General features: G+C 54.6%; 1 protein-coding gene and 1 non-coding gene across 3 annotated transcripts; both read right to left on the bottom strand.

Moving 5' to 3' along the window:
* Positions 1-3,665: 3,665 nt before the first annotated feature.
* Positions 3,666-5,431, bottom strand: LOC103815255 (uncharacterized). Its single transcript, XR_007778250.1, has 2 exons — positions 5,266-5,431; positions 3,666-5,222 (listed from the first exon to the last, which is right to left on the bottom strand). It is a non-coding gene; the product is annotated as an uncharacterized LOC103815255 (transcript).
* A 680-nt stretch (positions 5,432-6,111) lies between these two features.
* P2RY1 (purinergic receptor P2Y1) lies at positions 6,112-9,470 on the bottom strand. Of its 2 annotated transcripts, none has more exons than XM_050978096.1 (2): positions 9,356-9,470; positions 6,112-8,981 (listed from the first exon to the last, which is right to left on the bottom strand). In XM_050978096.1, exon 2 carries the CDS (start codon positions 8,911-8,913, stop codon positions 7,822-7,824), a length of 1,092 nt encoding a protein of 363 aa, XP_050834053.1. In that variant the 5' UTR covers positions 8,914-8,981; positions 9,356-9,470; the 3' UTR covers positions 6,112-7,821. The 2 variants fall into 2 exon arrangements, with proteins under 2 accessions (XP_050834053.1, XP_050834054.1); XM_050978097.1 differs by having other exon boundaries at positions 9,360-9,437.
* Positions 9,471-19,525: the final 10,055 nt, after the last annotated feature.

Below are 19,525 nucleotides of genomic sequence, written 5' to 3'. Positions count from 1 at the left end.
TGCAGAGCCCAAAAATAGGGATGGGGATACTGATGGGCCAGTAATACCAAACAAATAAATAATTTGCCCTCTACAATTCCAAGCCTTATTATCTTCCATGTATGAGTGAACTACTCTGACGTTGTAATTGGGGATATTAAAACTCAAAAATCTGCTAAGAATTTAATTTCTGTGGAGTCTTAAAAAAACTCTTTAATTTTGGAAAGTACTCTTTAATTCTGAAATATCAATAACATAATATTTGGTATAAAAACTGTGTTATAATCCCCAAGAGCTTCTCCCAGCTGGGTCGCAGAGAGACCAAGTGAGCAAATCCTCATCCGTGGGTCCCAGGGCTGTGCCCCAAGCCTCTGGCACGTGCATTTGAGATGCTTGGCTGCGTGCAGGAGCATCCCTTCCCCTCCTCTGCCAGTCCCTGGGGTCTGTTTGGGTGACACCAAGGCCGGGTGCCTCTGCACACCCCTCCACAGCTCTGCCTGGCCCCAGCCCCTGACACTCTCCCAGTGCTGAGCCAGCCCTGGCTCCACGGCTGGGTCACTTCTCAGTCACTGTCTTGGAGAAAAATCAGTTCCCACAAAAGGCCATTATTCACAGTGGAAGGAAGTGCATTTGTGACCAAGCAGCCTGGCTTCCACAGGGAAATCTCTGTCAGTCCATGCCTGAATGCCAGCACAGCACGGGGCACAGCCCTGCCACCCACCAGGAGCCAGCCTGGCTGCGAGCACTTCCAGGGCAGGGGCAGCCACGGCCCCCTGAGGAACCTGTGCCAGGGTGATACCACCTCTGCATCAAAGTTAGGACTGGTTTTGGTCAGGAATCGAGCCAAGTGAGGCTCTCAGCCTGCAGGGGAAGGTCCCTGGGAGCAGCAGGTTTGATGGTTTCGGTCTGTCCCAGGCCATGGCCCCAGCTCAGGGAGGAGGGTGTGGGGCAGATCCTGGTGCTTCTACGTGGAAGAGCCGTAAACCAAAGGGAGAAGTCTTCTATGAATTATTAACACTAACAGCTCTGCTGTTCCTTGGCTGTAGGGGAATGCCAGGAAGGGTAAGTGGTGTTTCCAGCACTTTAAACGAGCAGATTTTCTGATGATCACTCAGGGACGCGAGGATGCTCCCACAGGCAGGCAGCAGTCACTCGGGACCCTGGGAATGGGTTTCCTGGTGGGAGGCTCTGCCTGGTTCTCCTTTGGGATATCCAGCTTGCACTGGGGCTGCAGGACACGGTGCTGGTGGCTGTGGTAGGCCATGGGGTAGCCCCATTCCCCAGGGAGCACTGTGTGGGTTGTGTGCCCCAGGGGACATAAACACAGCCAGCACCTCACTGTCCTCTCAGTGCCTCACACAGGAGCTGGTGACACCCACAGCCAGCTGCCATGGAGCCCAGCAGCCTGGGTGTTCCTGTGGATGGCAGAGACACAGCCCAGCCCTGGGTGCTCCTGTGGGTGCCACAGACACAGCCCAGCTCTGGGTGCTCCTGTGGGTGCCACAGACACAGCCCAGCCCTGGGTGCTCCTGTGGGTGCCACAGACACAGCCCAGCCCTGGGTGCTCCTGTGGGTGCCACAGACACAGCCCAGCCCCTCTGAGCTGCCCCGGGGCTCTCCTGCCTCACTCTGAGCATCTCCAGCCCCGTGGAGATGCCAGAATGAGCTGGGCAGTGCTCCCACCTTGTTGCCTGTGATGGTTTGAGTGACCCCCCAGCCTGTGATGGTTTGGGTAACCCCTCAGGATGTGATGGTTTGGGTAACCCCTCAGGTTTGGGTAATCCCTCAGGTTTGGGTAACCCCCCAGCCTGTGATGGTTTGGGTGACCCTCAGGACATGTCCCCAGCAGTCTCTGGGCACTGCCCCCTCCAGCCCTGCCCCAGCTCGGCTCCATCCCAACGCTGTTCCCGGCAGCTCCCGGCAGAGCCAGGGCCTGTGCTGCCAGCAGAAACCTGAGCTGCACGGCCTGAAAACCCAATTTATTTAATTATTTACCTCTTCCACCCACTGCCTCTTGCTACGGGCTGGCCTGTGCTTTCCAAACACTGTAAATTAAAGTTTGGAAACAAATATCCCCAGATCTTTGTGCTGCCTCACCTCTGCCAGGGCACAAACTGCCTTTGCCCACTTGGGCCAGGGGTAAGGAATTGGAATTGGAATTGGACTTGGTGGTCTTGGAGGCCTTTTCCAACATAAATCTTTCCGTGATTTTGTGGAACTGGAGATAAATGCATGGTCAGTTCAGATATTGAATCTGGTGCTCACACACTGCCTGAATCTGCTCAAACACAACCAGAGCGGGGCCCTGGCCCTGCCTGATTTGGAGCATTTAAAGGTTTATGTGCTGGGGGAAAACGAGGTCTTCAGTCCCCAGCAGGTTTTGGAATGGAAAGAAAATTTTGGAAAGGCATGGAACAGCATGATTTGTTGAAGACAAATTCTTTGTTTACAGGTAATTCATCTACTGGTAAGAAAATATAATTTTAACAGAGTCATTTTAATGGGTAGCTAAACCATTTGCATGAACCAGGGCAAAGATAAATGAAGAGGAAGAAAATTAGGAGAAAGGTAAATAAATCTTAAGATAAATCAGGTGAAATCAGTGAAGTACCAATTCATGCCCACAGCCATCCCACACGACGAGGAGGGAACAGAGGGAAACTGCTCAGGGTGTGAGGCTGGGGCAGCTGCAGGCAGCCAGACCATGGCATGGAAATGCAGTCCAGCATAAAACCTGAAATACCTACGTGGCAGGGAGGGCACGGCTAACAGAGGGGTTCCACCTTCCAGTGGGGCTTGAGCTGTTAAGCTGTTTGGGAAGGAACACACCCCAACATCCTGCAAGGAATCTGAGACACAGCCATTGCCAGAGGGCAAAAGGCAGTTTCTGCAGGACAGATTTAGCTCTGATCTGTACAGGGAGGGGGGCTGGGAACACGTTCAGCTCTGGCTGAATTCTGGGAATGGGAGAGGGCTTGGAGTGGGTGGGAATGGGGCAGCAAGTGAGCCTGCTGCCTCTGGAACTGCACAGGTGTGACCCTTGTTTGTGCCACCTGCAGACACACTGACCCCAAACATCACAGAGTCAAGGAATGGCTTGGGTTGGAACAGACCTGAAATCCCACCCAGTGCCACCCCTGCCATGGCAGGGACACCTCCCACTGTCCCAGGCTGCTCCAGCCCCAGTGTCCATCCTGGCCTGGGGCACTGCCAGGGATCCAGGGCCTGCCCACCCTCCCAGGGAGCAGATTTCTTCCAATATCCGATCTCTATCTACCTTCCCTCAGCCTAAAGCCATTCCCCTTGTTCTGCCACCACATCTCCACATGCCTCCTTTGTCTTTGTAGGCTAAGCATCTCTCATTTATTCACTTTATTCACTTATTTTGATTCTCATTTGGTCTGCCTGCTTCCTCTCAAGGTTTTAAACTGGATATATTTTGCAAGCCTTTTATTACCTATTTTTAAAGACATAGCACTGCCGGAAGAATCTCCTGGAAGCATGAATTACCAACACAAAAGGCAGGAGGAGTGTTTCATAATGCTCCTGGGGCGGCTCCAACACGAGTCGCTCGGTGTGGTGGTGCAGGCAGCAACGCTGGGGCCGCACTTCTGCTGCCACTAAAAATAGCTGCAACTTCAAACCCAAATATATATTTTTTAATTAAAATTATAGACAAATAAGAGGATTGTTTACTCTTTAATTAAAGCAGCTACATAACCTGAGTGTAAATAAAAGGTAGCACTGTCCCTGCAGATGTTGCAGTCAGGTTTCAGTAGTGTTTACAAAAAAATTGAACTTAACAATATTAAAATCACAGCACACCAGAAAAATAAGTATTTTCACATCTGTTCTTGGAACACACAGTAATTCACAGCCACATGCCAAGTAATAAGTCCTGTGCCTTTAGAGTATTTGAAATTGCTGTGCCCATGCAATCAGGCTCCAGACACCCCCAGGAGTGCCCCATGTCCTTCCTCATGCAGAAGAGGAGGAGGAGGAGGGCAAGGCCAGGGAAGGTTCCTGTGCCCCTCCTGGGGCTCTCACAGCCCAAAGCCGGGGTTTGGCTGCGGGGCCTCGCTGTGGAGCCAAACCCCAGCCTGTCCCTGGGGGCACAGAGCAGAGGATGCTCCACAGCCCTGGCACACAGGGGAGCTGTGGAGGCTGGCAGCCACCAGAGCAGACCTGCAGCTCCCCTGTGACCAGGCTCACCAGCACACCCTGGGCACCCTGCTGCCCAAAGCAGGGCCAGGTGCTGCCCGTACCCTGCCCAGGAGCTCATTAATTCCATGGTATATGAACTGGATTTAAACAAAAAGCCCATGTATGCAAATGTACAAACTGACAGCAGCTCACCTGGGGGTTTCATGCTGACTTCAAGTTGTGTTAAAGACATGTGAGAGTTACTGGGCATAGACAGGAAAAAACATTAACCCATGAGCTGCAGGAAGCAAATGCAGCTCATGAATGAGAATTGCTGTTGGCGTGGATCTGGCCAACGTTAAGCTCTAAATCACTGTTTACTTCAAACTTTGTGGTGTCTTAAGAGAATGATTTGTAGTCAGAAGATTCCCAAACATACCCAGGGGGAAAACAGGTTACAAGCATGACCACAAAATCAGAACAGGTTTAATCTCATTTGCTAGTCAAAGATTGCACAGCATGAGGGAAGGTGGAACTTCTAGGTGGTCACAGTAGAGAGATAGTGAGCTGGATCTTGTCCCTAGTAATCACAACCCATCGTTGTCACTGATTATTAATTACCAGCCCAAAGGCCGGAGCTGCAGTTGCATTCTCCTCACATATTGGGTGGATTAGAAACTCCAGGTGAGTGGCACAGGGAAAGGCCTCTTCAGCTACTCCCACCCCTGAGGCTGGTGGATAATCACAGGGATCACCTGGGCCCCTAGAGCTGGTGGGCTGATTGCCTTCCATAAATACATCCCAGAAGGGATCAGCTCAGGGACAGGCTAGCAGCTCCCCAGGAGCTCCTGGCTTCAGCCCCTGCTCTGCCTGCAGAGCTGCTGGGTGTCCAGTCCCTGGCTGAGCAGCGTTCTCTCAGGTGGGACACCCAACGTGGGGCTCTGGCATGGCCAGGTAAGGAGGAGCTGTGGGAGCAGCCAGGATTTTGCACTGGCTCCAAGTGCCTGGTGCTGGCTCTGCCAGCTGGAGTGTCACAGGGCGTGGAGCGAGGTGTCACCTCCACGGCACGGAGTGTCACAGGGCGTGGAGCGAGGTGTCACCTCCACGGCACGGAGTGTCACAGGGCATGGAGCGAGGTGTCACCTCGGCCGCTACAGAGCTGCGGGGCACCATCAGCCGTGTGGAAAACTCGATTAATGGCCCGCTCTCCGGGCGGCTGGTGGCACGGCTGCTGGGCAGCGACAAGGACATTGGTGCCGCGCGGTGTCCCAGCGCAGCCAGCACCTGCGGGGCCACCCGCAGCGCTCCCTCCGGCCAGCCCGCACTGTGCGGGGCTCAGGGCCAGCCGCGGGGCCCCGCTGGCCAGCGCGGCTCTCCCCGGCCTGGCTGGACAGGACAGCTGTCCCTCTGTCCCCTCCGTGCCCGCAGGAAGGGCAGCACACAGGCACAGTGCGGACAGACCGTGGGGCCGCTCCGAGCCGAGCCGCGCCGGCGGGGCCGCGCTCTGCGGGGGCTGCCTGCGACCTCCGGTCAAACAGGAATTACTGGAACATTGTATTTCCTAACTGAACGCGAGAAATGGACCACAAAACGTTGGGAAAAGAACAGGATTTTCGACACAGAGCAGCAGATTCAAAGAATATCCTATTTTTATGCTCGCTCTCCGTGTAATTCATCTGCCATTCCAAACAAGACGTGCCTCAGCTGAATGAAGCCTCAAATAATCACATAATAGGAGAAGTCATTTATTGTGAATCAGGCTCTTTCTGTGGTATATAAATAGTCTGTGCTGTTCCACAGGCTTTGTCAGTCAGGATTAATTAGCAATTGACCCTTGCTTGAGATTTCTTAGCTACCTCTACATTTTTCATAGGGCTAAATGAGCTCTCCACATTGCTTTAAGAGGCTTCCTAAGCTGGAGTTTCATTTACCTCTAGGCTATAAATCAGTAGTTTAATTTATCACTAGGTTACATATCAGCAGTGAATAGTCAGGGTGGAATTGAGTTTATTATAAAGGTGCTCTGTTAGAAGACACAGTATTACAGTGATTGAAACATGCTCTTCAATTTTCCATTAATGCCCAATTCTGAATATGACCACAGAGAACCACACTTTACAAACTTTACATTTAGCATTCTAATAAATAAGTTCAATAAATAGGGACTCTGCAGAGGAAGCCGTACATATGAACAGAAGCTGCTTAACAATGTTGTCAAAAAAAACCTAGAGCTGCTCTCATTTGTAACCAATCGCTGGAATTGGTAAGTAAAATATAAATATTTTACTCTTATGATGCAGACCAGAGGAACAAAGATCTGTTAAAAATCACCCTTAGGATTACATCAAACTTAATTTTGTACACTAAATTCATTATTCAGAGCATGCTTTTATACCGCTTTTAGCACAAAATATTTTCAAATACATTTATTAAAAATATGAGAAACGAGTGACACTGCCCATGTAGAATTTCATCTGTGCCTGATCACTAGCTCTTGTGTTACACAATGTTGCAGTTTGGCTAATTTTGGATGAACTATCCCCACATTTGGAGAAGATCTATAGTAAAGGCCGTATTTAGTCTGTAGTATATTGCAACATCTTGTTAATACAGTAATTTATTTGTCAAAGTACAAAAAAATTCATTCCCCCCAAATACTGTTATATATTATATATATATATATAATCCATTTATATTATCCACTTTAACAGCCACTGTTCCTGGCCCACGGCCTGTGCTCTGTGTCAAGGCTGCAGGAGCAGCACCTTTCTGGTACCAGGCAGGTACGTGGAGCACGTGTTCCCTGCTGGCCTGGAGGCGCGGCTGCTGCCAGCGCGCCCACCAGGGCCGGGCACGGCTGCGGCGCCGGCAGCCCCCGACCCGGGCGGCTCGGCCAGAGCTCCCTGGCCAGCCAGGCCCCCCCGGGCCCGTCCCTGCGGCTGGCACCGGGCACCGAGCAGAGCCCGGGGCCGGGACCGTGCCCGGCAGCGCCCGCGCGCCCGGCAGCGCCCGGGGACGCTCCCGTGCCCACCTGAGGGGCACCCGGGAGCCCTGGGGCCAGCTCTGCCACGAACAACCATCGCAATCCCAAAGCACAACCATGCACACACCAGCAAAGCCTACCTTGAGTAAAACACCAGCACTGAAAGAGGACTGAACCATAAATGCCACCAAACTATCAAGTAATTATCAGCACTAGAAGTAGATGAAAAAAGATACTAAAACTGAAAACGGTAACTGCATCATGACTTTGATTTAAATCCTTGCGTACAACGGCGAGTGAGCAGAGAGCCTGGTCTGTGACTGAGCCTCAGAAGACAAGACACTGCTCTTATTTTTATTTCCTATTTTTAAAGACAGGCTGACTGAGAACATTTTCAAACGTGGGAGACTAAGTCATTAAACCAGATGCACTCGGATTGCTCTCCTCCTTTAGGGGATTTACTTCATTTTACTTTATCTGACAGAAGTCAGAAATAAATGAAACTACTGATGGCAAGCTAAATTTTGACATGTTATTTTCCATTAAAATTCTTCCGCTGACTTTGTTAAGCTTTTCCTAAGACCAGAAAATGAGGCTTTGTCTAAAAAAGAATTTGAGACTGGTAGATTTTCCTCACACACTGGTAAGCCCTACAGTCTCCTACTGCCTCAAAGCGGAGGATTTTTTCGAACCTTTCCCAAATCTTCTGCATTTGTTCACAAACTGGTATCTCCGTTCTGTTTATACTCTGTTAAAATATTGAGAGTCATTTCCTCACTTTTGGACTGCACATTGTGTTCGCTCCTCCTGGATGATTTCCTGGTGGCCCTGGAAAGCTTCCTTCGGAAGGTGTCGCCTGCCAGGAAGTAAAGGATGGGGTCAACGCAGCTGTTGAGGCTGGCCAGGCCCCTCGTCACTTGGTAAGTGGCATAAACCTTATCGTTGAAGGCACACATATCTGGGGTTTGAAAATCCACCCTGGCCCTTAGATTTAAGGTCTTCATCACGTGGAAGGGAAGGTAAGACACTGCAAAGACCGTCAACACAATAATGACCAGGTAAATGGATTTTCTCCTGAGAGGAGTATTGTCCAAATCCTTGTAAATCAAAGCTTTCACGATCAGCCCATAGCAACCAAGAATCACTATGAAGGGGATGCAGAACATCAGCACGGTGGTGCACATGCTATAAATGAAGTAACTTCTCAGGTAATCGTCGGCCGTCGTGTCGTAGCACGTCGTGGTTTTATTTTTCCTTATCCCTGTTCCCGAGTAGAAGAGTATTGGAGAAATCACGGCCACCACGAGGACCCAGACCAGGCTGCTGATGTACAGCGCGTTCTTCTTCTTCAGCCTGCCCAGCGACTTGAGGGGGTGCACCACCCCCGTGTACCTGTGCACACTGATGCACATCAGAAACAGGATACTGCCGTACAGGTTCACGTGGAAGATGAACCTCTGCAGCTTGCACATGATGTCTCCGAAGATCCAGTCTGTTTTGTTGAAGTAGTAAAAGATGAGGGCGGGCAGAGTCAAGACATACAAGAAATCGGCTAGTGCCAAGTTGAACATGTAAACCGAGATGCCGCTCCAAGGCCTCATGTGGAAGACGAACATCCAGATAGCCACACTGTTGCCCAAAAACCCTGTGATGAAGACCAGAATGTAGACGGTGGGCAGGTAATAGAACTGGAAGCCGGTTTTGGTCAGGGAGCACTTGGTGGTGACGTTTCCCGCAGACCAGCCGCTGCTGGATAACAGGTTGGGTTCAGTTCCGTTCAGAGCAGCAGAGAGAAGGACTTCAGTCATGATCCTTCCCCCAGAGTCACATAGGGCTGAGGCGAAGCAACGAAGTCTCTACAGGCACAGAAACGCATCTAAAAAAATAAGAGAGCAAAGGAAACCTAGCTGGAAGGTGAGCCCTACCCTGCTTTTCCCCGGAGGTTTCCAAGCGGCGGCACCGGGCCCCGCTTCGCTCCCCGCCCCGCTCCCGGGGAGCCGCGCACGCCGCCGCCACCGCGTGCCGGCCCGGCCGGAGCGGGGACGGGGACAGCGACAGGGACGGGGCGGCGGGAACGGGGCCGAAGGGGGGCAGGGAGCGGCCAATCCACCCGCGCCCCCCGGCGATCGCCGCCGCCCCCGCGCCACCGCCCGTCCCGCCGCCCGCCCGGCTCCCTCTGCCCGCCCGGCCACCGCCGCCCCGGCCCCGCCGCACCCCAGCCCGGCTGCAGGAGCGCCGGGGCCGCCCCACCTGCCTCCTCCTCGTCGTCGTCGTCGTCGTCGTCTCCTCAGCCCGCGCTCGCCGCTCCGCGCCGCCGGCAGCGCCCGCCCGCGGGGGGCGGTATCCCGGCCGCGGCTGCCCCGGCGCCCATGGCCGGGCAGGGCCGGGGCCGGCGGGACGGGCCCCGGACGGCGGCAGCGCCGCGGAGCGCGGCCCCTCGGCGGGCACGGCGCCGGCCCCGCCGGACTGAGCCGGGCGGGACGAGGCGCGGTTCGGCCCCGGCGCGCCCGCCCCCCGCGCCGCCCCCGCACGGGCGGTGCTGCCGCGCCCGCCGCACCGGGGCCGCGCCGCGGGCACGGGGACGGGACCGGCGCTGCCCTGCCCTGGGGCACCCGCCACACCGGGCTCGGAGGGCTCCCGCGCCGGGGAGGAGGCGGCGGTGCAGACCACGCGGCGCGGCGGGCGTGGAGCCCGGCACGGCCGCCGGTGTCTGACGGTGTCACCGCGCAGCCCGGGCAGGCGGGACAGGGAGCGCTGGCCGGAGGCGGGGTCCAGATAGCCCTCCCGGGGACGGGGCAGGGTCACTTCAGCTCCCGCAACGATGGGACAGGGTGCCCTCAGCCCTCAGAGGGTGGGGCAGGGTGGTGCTGCGCCAAGGCTGAGACCTCTCTTTGCCAGTGGGTGGGTGCCAAGGGTGCTGCTCCCGAGCTGCTGCCAGAGGTGGAACAGCCCTTCCCTGATTCTGCTTTCACTCAACCCTTTGAAATCTGCTCTGCAACCCAGTTTAAGTGACACGAACATGTTAATTGCTGTAAATGGAACAGCTGAGCAGAAATATGCTCTACTGACCTCTAATTAAGCGCTATACATTTGGCACTTGAGTCAGAATATGGTTATTATTTATTGTCTTGGCAAAACACAATCTGCTGGTTTCAGCCATTTCTTCCTCGTTCCCATTTTCGCTAAGTATGGTGGGTGAGACATGAGCCAGTCAGAGCTGCTCTCAGCTCAAAGCTGTGTTCTAGACAGAGTGTTATTAGTTCTTCATGAATATGTATTCATTCCTCAAACTTTTGAGTCTGTTTAAATTATAAAACTTCTTTGCTGGGAAAGCTTAATTGGGAAATCAGCTGCATATTGTACCCCTGTGGGAATATGCAAGTGGCTGCAGATGGAGTCACTGGCCTGGCTTCGCTTTTGGGGCAACTTAAACTACAATGTCAAAGCAACAGCTTCAGTTTTGTAAATACAATACCTTTCCTTCTTGTATGTTAGGGGTTTTTTCCCCTTCTGTTTTTATCCACTAACAACTGCTTATTCAGTATTTTAAGATTCTTTTAAATTTTAATGCAAAATGAATGTGAAGAGAAAGGAAAGCAAAAAAGGAGACAAGAAGTGTAACCCCTATGAAATGCATGTTGTACAGCGAGCCCGGTTTGCAGAGCTGTTCTGTGGTGCCCTCTAGGATTTGAGAGCACTGGAAAAACAAATCCTGACTCTTCATATTCCCAGGAAAGCAAACACCCAACCCACGAGCCAGACACATGGCAAATGCAGTGCAATGATATCAAGCCTACCACGCCAGCTTAGGGAAAAGCCATCTTGCTCCTCCAAGAGCCAGCTGTATGACCCAAAGTAGAATTTGTTTCAATGAAGGACTTGTATTGTTGTGTAAAAAAGTAATCAGATATGCAAACCGATGCTATTAGTAGAGGAGAAGCCTTTGAGTTTCTCTATCTCTTTGTAAGACTCGTGACTTCTCAGTGCCACGGCTCACTGCAGCTTCTCATGGCAGCTTCCTTGAGTTTCCTGTCTTGAGCAAATTTTGAGTCATGCTGAAGCCATGCTGATAGCATCAGCAAACACGCTCTGAACTCCAGCCTGCCTCCCTGGTTACCTGAGCAGCGCTGCAAATCCAAACTGGAAAGGCAAAGGTTGGAGCAGCCATTCTGGGAGCACACAGCTGCCGAGGAAGGAGGCATTCCTGGGCTTTGTGCTGGGGCTGGAGCCAGGCTGAGGTGCAGGCAGGGCAGAGGGCCCTGGGGAGCTGCTGTGCTGTTAGCAGGGCTGGAGCAGCAGGAGGCTGATCTGCCTGGAGGATGATGATCTGCCTGGAGGATGGTGCTCTGCCCAGGGGATGTTCCGCATGTACAGTGCTTGCCCAGGCACCTGTAGGTCACACTGACCTCAGGAGAATGCTGACACGACAGAGGGACACCCCTGGGGAATCCGTGGCTGTGTGGAGAGGTGACAGCTGGACTGGCAGGACATTCCTGAGGTAGTAGTGTGTGTGCTGAAGGATGAACACAAAGGTGCAAACACCTGAAGGCAGAAGTGCTCTGTACTGAATCCATCCTTCCCATTCCTTATCTGTAGTACTCTTGATCTGTTCCTACACACTCCAAGCTCAGATTTATAATCTGGTTTGAGACTACAATTTGTTTAGTCTTCCCTGCCAGGGCAGGATTTTCCAAGACACCTGACTCATCCCTGTAACCTTGTTCTGAGTGTCATCTAATTTTTCAATATCTCTTGGGAAGGGTGGGCTGCTGAACAGACACTGGTTGTGATGGTGGCTGACATGGATTTCAGGCACAAGCTGCCTCCCTGCCCTAGCAGGGTTGATGGGAAATCCCTGCACCCGAGCAGCCCGTGCTGTCCAGGCAGCTCATCCCTGCCCTCACGGGCAGCCTGCACCTCAGCATGGCCCTTCTGAGCCTGCCAGCACTGCCAGTGGAGCTCTCACATCCTGGCTATGCAGTTTGCACATTCTGGCTGCAGTGCTTCAGCTGCAAAAGGTCCAAACACATGAGTAAAGAACGAGGCAGATTTTTTCTCAGCCACGCTGTTCCATGCCTTCTTCCACAGCCAGCAAACGAGTGCCTTCCTGCTTGCCACGCCGAGCTGTTCTTATTTTGGAGCACAACATGAAGCATGTTGCATTAGCACCTTTTCCTCCATCGCTCCAGCATATGCCTGGAGCTGACTTGGTTTCTGTCTGGTAGAGCTGGAGCTGAATTCCTTCCAGCTCTGCCTCTTAATGCATTTTCTGCAAAATCTGGGATTTTATACCCCTGATTTCCATTAAACTGAATGTTTTGTTCTGCTAACAGCTGATTTACCCCAAACGGATGATATATCCCTAACGAGGAACGAAAGTGTGCTGGAGCACAAATGGAAATTCCCAGTCAGTCCAATTAGTGCTGAGCTGTTGTGGTGTGGGGGAGTGGGAAGGGAACAGGCTGCTCCTGCATCCAGCTGCTTCTACCTGTTGGTGCTGGTGGTCAGGAAGGCTCAGATGTCAGCATCTCAGGGCGTGCTGGTACCAGCAAGGGGCCCAAGCCAGGTGCAGGCTGAGCGCTGGTGGAAAGGACCCTTGTGAGTGGCCAGCACAACACCTGCCCGTGGAGAGGGAAAATATATACATATAGACACACAGAGAGGGTTTGAGGCACGCTGCATTTCACTCAGGAGAGCTGCTGGAAAGGGCAGGTGAGCACAGAGCTTGTGGTTTGAGCACAGAGCTTGGAGATTGAGCTGCTCTCAACTCCCCACCACAGGACACCTTACCTGCTGCAAAAATGCCTATTTCACATTTTACCTCAATTGGCTTGTGACCTACCTATTGGCTTCTGGAGAGCTTCATTCACCTTCACCTTAGGAAACTCTTTAGGTCAAACAACAATTTACCCCGTTGTTTTCTTTCTTCAGTTCCTGAAGCTTCTTTTATTCCTTTTTCACAGAAGACGACATCTCTTCCTAGCACTCGTTTATACACCCTGCAGGCTTTCCACGGGGAGCCCAAAATACAATTTATTTCATTTTAAAATACCTCTGCCTGCAGTGTATAAAATAGTTGACAACATTCCCTTTACCACACAATATTCCCTTTTCCCTTGTGAAGGGCAGGTTTCTGCGGGCTGCTCTGCACCAGCCCCAGTGACCCTGTGCCCCTTGGCACCCCAGGAGCTGCTCTGGTGCAGGAAGGAGCTCGTGTTCCCGGGCAGCCGAGCCGAGGTGAGGGCAGAGGGCAGAGGGAGCAGCCCTGCCGCGGATCCTCCCCCTCCGCCAGCCCCGGCTCTTTGCCTTTCCTCGGAAAACAAACCCGGGAAGCGGCAGCTCCAGAGCTGATAAGGATAATTAGACGTGTCCGTGGCAGATAGGACACGCAGGGCAGCCAGGGGATGTGCCCGAAGCAGAAGGGCAGAAAGGAGCTCGCCCTGCCCCATTCCCCGACAGGAGGTGCGGGCGGGGCCGGGCTCTGCTCCCTCCGAACAAGGGGCAAACAAGGGGAAAGCAAACCCAGGTTGTGCCAGGGCAGCCTGAGGCTGAATAGTGGGAAAACTTCTTCACCCCAGGGGCTGTGCAGCCTGGCACAGCTGCCAGGGCAATGGTGGAGTCCCCGTGCTGGAGGGGTTTAGAAGCCCTGTGGATGCGGTGCTGGAGAACCCGAGTAAATGTGGGGTTGGCAGTGTGGGGGGACTCGATGGGCTTGGAACCCCCTGCCATTCTGTGGGGTTCTGGGGCTCTGAGCTCTGGTGGTCTTGCTGTCCTTGCAGAGCAGCAGCTGCTGTCCCTGGGGACTGTCACCCCGCCGTTTGGGGGTGACAGAATCCCGCTGTGCTCCAGCCCTGCAGGAGACTCCCAGTGCCTGCTGTGGCCTGGGGAGCAGCTCCCGCCCCTCCAGAACTAGAGGAGCCGGCTCCTCTCTGCATTTTTATGTCTCAGCTGACATTTTGCTGTCTGGAAAACAAAAGCTGTTCCTGGGCTAATTAACTAGATCTCACACAGCATGGAGTGTGCCCCAGGGAGGCAGAGTCCCAGCAGGGTGTGAGCTCTGGGGCAGAGTGGCACTGCTGTGCCATGGGGAGAGGGTGGTGGCTCTGTGATCAGCAGGGGAGGCTGGCACTGTCCAGCACTGGGCTGGGGGAGGCGGGCACTGCCCAGCACTGGGCTGGGGGAGGCTGGCACTGCCCAGCACTGGGCTGGGGGAGGCTGGCACTGTCCAGCACTGGGCTGGGGGAGGCTGGCACTGCCCAGCACTGGGCTGGGGGAGGCTGGCACTGTCCAGCACTGGGCTGGGGGAGGCGGGCACTGTCCAGCTCTGGGCTGGGGGAGGCTGGCACTGTCCAGCACTGGGCTGGGGAGGCTGGCACTGCCCAGCACTGGGCTGGGGGAGGCTGGCACTGTCCAGCTCTGGGCTGGGGGAGGCGGGCACTGCCCAGCACTGGGCTGGGGGAGGCTGGCACTGCCCAGCACTGGGCTGGGGAGGCTGGCACTGCCCAGCACTGGGCTGGGGGGAGGCTGGCACTGTCCAGCTCTGGGCTGGGGAGGCTGGCACTGTCCAGCACTGGGCTGGGGGAGGCGGGCACTGCCCAGCTCTGGGCTGGGGGAGGCTGGCACTGTCCAGCACTGGGCTGGGGGAGGCGGGCACTGCCCAGCACTGGGCTGGGGGAGGCGGGCACTGTCCAGCACTGGGCTGGGGGAGGCTGGCACTGTCCAGCACTGGGCTGGGGGAGGCTGGCACTGTCCAGCACTGGGCTGGGGGAGGCGGGCACTGCCCAGCACTGGGCTGGGGGAGGCGGGCACTGTCCAGCACTGGGCTGGGGGAGGCTGGCACTGCCCAGCACTGGGCTGGGGGAGGCGGCACTGTCCAGCACTGGGCTGGGGGAGGCGGGCACTGTCCAGCACTGGGCTGGGGGAGGCTGGCACTGCCCAGCATTGGGCTGGGGGAGGCTGGTACTGCCCAGCGCTGGGCTGGGGGAGGCTGGCACTGTCCAGCACTGGGCTGGGGAGGCTGGGCACTGCCCAGCACTGGGCTGGGGGAGGCTGGCACTGTCCAGCACTGGGCTGGGGGAGGCTGGCACTGCCCAGCACTGGGCTGGGGGAGGCTGGCACTGTCCAGCTCTAGGCTGGGGGAGGCTGGCACTGTCCAGCACTGGGCTGGGGGAGGCTGGTACTGTCCAGCTCTAGGCTGGGGGAGGCTGGCACTGCCCAGCATTGGGCTGGGGGAGGCTGGCACTGCCCAGCACTGGGCTGGGGGAGGCTGGCACTGTCCAGCACTGGGCTGGGGGAGGCGGGCACTGTCCAGCACTGGGCTGGGGGAGGCGGGCACTGCCCAGCACTGGGCTGGGGGAGGCTGGCACTGTCCAGCACTGGGCTGGGGGAGGCTGGCACTGCCCAGCACTGGGCTGGGGGAGGCTGGCACTGCCCAGCACTGGGCTGGGGGAGGCGGGCACTGCCCAGCACTGAGCTGGGGGAGGCTGGCACTGTCCAGCACTGGGCTGGGGGAGGCTGGCACTGCCCAGCACTGAGCTAGGAGCATCCAGCAGGCTGGGCTGGCATCCCCAGAGTGCCCCAATCTGGAGCCCCACAGAGTGCTCCCCCCTGAGGGCTTTGCTTCTCCCCGTTGGCCTTTTTAATATTATAAACCAACAAAGATAATGAAACTGTTCTGGAATCCCTTCTGTATTCCAGAATATGCAAATGGTTTGTGATAGCAATACAGCACAGCAATAATTGGAGTTAATGGATGTGACTTATTAATCCTAGTGGAGCAACTACACTTCCAGAGCCTAAAGATAACACAGGATCCTGGAAAACTTGTTCTAATTACAGCAGGGAGCAATCTTGCCTTCTTCCTATATGGCCATTTAAACTGAAATTACTATCCTCAGTAGAAAAGCTCTTTTGTTCAGCTCCTGTCCAAGAAAGACAATTCTGCTGAGGCAGTTTGATAGCACAATAATACTCACATTATACAATTTCCTCAAATGGCCAAGAAGACAAACAGGTCAGAAACACCGAAGATCACATACCAGGGGAGACAAAATTAAACATTTCAATTAAGAATTTGCTAGCTAATGCATAGGGGGAATGAATGTGGCGCTGCCTCTGAGGTGCTGTGACCAAAGCTATGACCCAGCTGCTGGTTGGGCACTACTGAGGCAGCAGTGGGACCCTGCAGGTGCCTCCTTCCAGCCCTGCAAAGTTCCTCATGTGGGCACAAGTGGGGGCAGAAGAAGCCAAATGGAGCTCAGAAAACACCTGTCATTGCATCAGCATCACGTCATAGCCAACATCATCTGCTGATGTTTAGCAAATACTAGCAATATGCTCATATTGGATTTTCCATTAAATTTCCCTTTTGATATTTCTTCATATATTTATTTAAATGTTGGCAAAATCGTTCTTGATGTTTTAGTGTAGATTTGATCAGGTGATCTATTTGGTTAAAATAAGTCTTCTCAACCCTCAAAACCTGAACCACTAAAATCACACACAGTTTCAGGGGCTAAACTCGTAAAAGAGATGTTAAAGCTGATCTGAGAGAGCTTTTCCAAGCCAAGGCAGTGAAATCAGAGGGCAGCCATGTACTGAGAGGTGAGAGCCCAGAACATGGCCCTTCCACGGGCAGCCACAACCGCAAATCCAAACGGTGGAGGTTCCTCCTGCTGCATTCCCAAAGCTCTCGGGAGCTGCTGGAGCCCCCCGGAGCTCCCATCCCTCCTCCTGCCTGCCCTCCCTGCCCGCATTTCCTCCCGATCGGTTCCGCAGGAGCTGCTCCGAGCAGAGGCACGCCCGCCCAGCCCCGCAGGCTCTGGGGGCCGGGGCTGGCTCGGGGCTGCCTTCCCTGCCCGGAGATCCCCCTGCTGCCCTCGGGCTGGACCCACAGACCCGGCACTGATCCCCCGTGCCTCTGCCTAATGGGTCCAAAGAGCTGCTCTGGCACGGCGGCCACAAAGCAAACAAAGGGCAGGGAAGGCGCGATTCCCTCGCTGCCAGGGGGAAACCAAGCGGTCCTGGCAGCTGGAGCGCCCGTGCCCCTCCTGCCTTAGCACCAGCTCGGCTGTCCCTCCCTCACTGCAGCCTGCCCTTCTGCACACTGCCCTCCCTCACTGCAATCTGCCCTTCTGCACACTGCCCTTCCTCGCTGCAATCTGCCCTTCTGCACACTGCCCTCCCTCGCTGCAATCTGCCCTTCTGCAAACTGCCCTCCCTCACAGCAATCTGCCCTTCTGCAAACTGCCCTCCCTCGCTGCAATCTGCCCTTCTGCAAACTGCCCTCCCTCACTGCCCCCCGCTCCTGCCCAGGGCTCCAGTTAGGGGAAGGAACGGCCTCCGAAATACCAGGCGTGGAAATGGGAATCAAATCCTTCAGTTCAGGGCTGCCACATAATGAATCCTGGTTTTTAGCCTGATGCCAATTCTCACTTTTATTTTATTTCAGGAATATCTGAAAATGCAGTAATGACAAAGAAGTGTCAGGAGTTTAAACTAAGCATTCAAAGCCCCCTTTTCTGAGCTCTCTTCCGACAGGTTTGAAGCAGATGGGGGTAGGAGCATCTTGAGCAACACATCTGCACTGCTGTCTCCACAGCCAGATCTTTTTATCCCTTCCCAGCTATTGTTCCCTCTCTCATTATGCTGCAGCTCTCTCTCCCGGGCTGCTCTGGCCTCCTTCCTCCCACAGCTGTGTGGGCACAGTCACCCCTCAGCTCCTGCCTGCTCCTGGCTGCTCCCTGTCCTGTCTCTCATGACCTGATGCTCTCGTCTGGTGTCGGTGCTGCCCCTGGGCTGACACCCAGCAGATGAATGTGTTCCTGTCTCAGAGCACCTGTGTGCACCTCCACGCTGACCCAGGGACACTTCTGTCTGCTCACGACTGCCAAAGGTGAAACTCAGCAGCTCCCAGTGATGGTGAGGAAGGAGGTGGTGCCAAGGAACAAACACAGGCACATCAGTGCCTGAAATAAAACCCCCCACAGGACAAAGAGATGCCAGCTGAGCCCTCACTGGAAGCAGACCCCTGGCACCCCTCCCCAGGGCCATTTCCAGCACGAGGGGCAGCCCCTGAAGCACAGCTTCAGTCGGAGCTGCACAAGCTGCAGTGCTGGGGGTGGCCCTGCTGCAGAGGCCCTCTGTCCCCACGTTCCTCCTCCCTCCTGAAATGCCAAACACAAATGAGCTCGTGTGGTTTGCACCCTGAGCCATGGCCCTCTGCACCCTGCTGAGGCACTGGGACCCCCACACCCCCTGGCAGCAGGACCTGCCCCCCACACCCAGGTGAGGCCAGTGCCCGCTGCAGGTGCATCCTCCCCTCCTGCCCTTCAGCCTCTGCTCGCCCTGTGCTAATGCTTTCCATCCCTTAATGACTGATTGTTTATCCAGCTCTTAAGGGATTAACCTTTGTCTTTTCAATTTGGAGCTTCAGGAGCTTATTCCATGAGCCCAGTCTAAAAATGTACCGGAAAAAAAATCACTGGCATAGATAATCCTTTTTATAACCTCTAGAATTTGACTAAAAGAACCCACTGTTAAGGAAAAATACATCTGTTAATGTTCAAACATGAGTGAGCCTGGTTGTTGCTGTATAAACCTTTTAAAGCTATTAATGATTGATTTTAAAGTCTCATATTTAATGGGGGGGGCAAAATCAGCACTGACTTAGAACCACAGCAAACTGGGAGCTGGGAAGGCAGAACCTCCTCTGTGAGTTCCTCTTTGCTGCTTTGATTTCTAAAGGAGGTGAAGTCAATTATAAAGGGGGCAGGTAAAAGAACTGCACTCTCAGATCTGCAGGGATGGGTCTGATAAGGGTCAACCCCAAACCATTCTGTGTCATGGGGGTTTTCTAAAGAGCAGCTCATCCTTCATGCCCAGGAGCAGCACCCTGGCACAGAGCTCTGGGTTTCCCTTGGCACACTGATTCCCCCATGCCTGACACTTGCATTGCAAATTACAGACTGAGGTGTTTTATCCTCTTCTGGTGAGAAGCCAATGGACAGGAACAGGCTGGACAGGAACGAAGTTCAAATTTAGCCCAAAATTGGGCCCAGGCAGGAGGAGCAGGAAGTGACACCTCTGCAGCAGCAAGCCCACCTGGAGTGCTGCATCCAGCCCTGGGGCCTCCGACACAGACAGGACAGGGAGCTGTGGAGCAAATCCAGAGGAGACCGTGGAGGTGCTCTCAGGGCTGGAGCCCCTCTGGAGCCAGGCTGGCAGAGCTGGGGGTGCTCACCTGAGAGGAGAAGGTTCCAGGGAGAGCTCAGAGCCCTGGCATGCCCTGAAGGGGCTCCAGGAGAGCTGGAGAGGGATTGTGGACAAGGGCTGGAGGGACAGGACACAGGGAATGGCTCCCACTGCCAGAGGGCAGGGCTGAATGCGAGAGTGGGAACTGGGAATTGTTCCTTGGCAGGG

The sequence above is a fragment of the Serinus canaria genome, chromosome 9 (assembly GCF_022539315.1).
Source record: "Serinus canaria isolate serCan28SL12 chromosome 9, serCan2020, whole genome shotgun sequence".
NCBI lineage: Eukaryota > Metazoa > Chordata > Aves > Passeriformes > Fringillidae > Serinus > Serinus canaria.
This window is presented reverse-complemented; position numbering and strand designations above follow the sequence as displayed.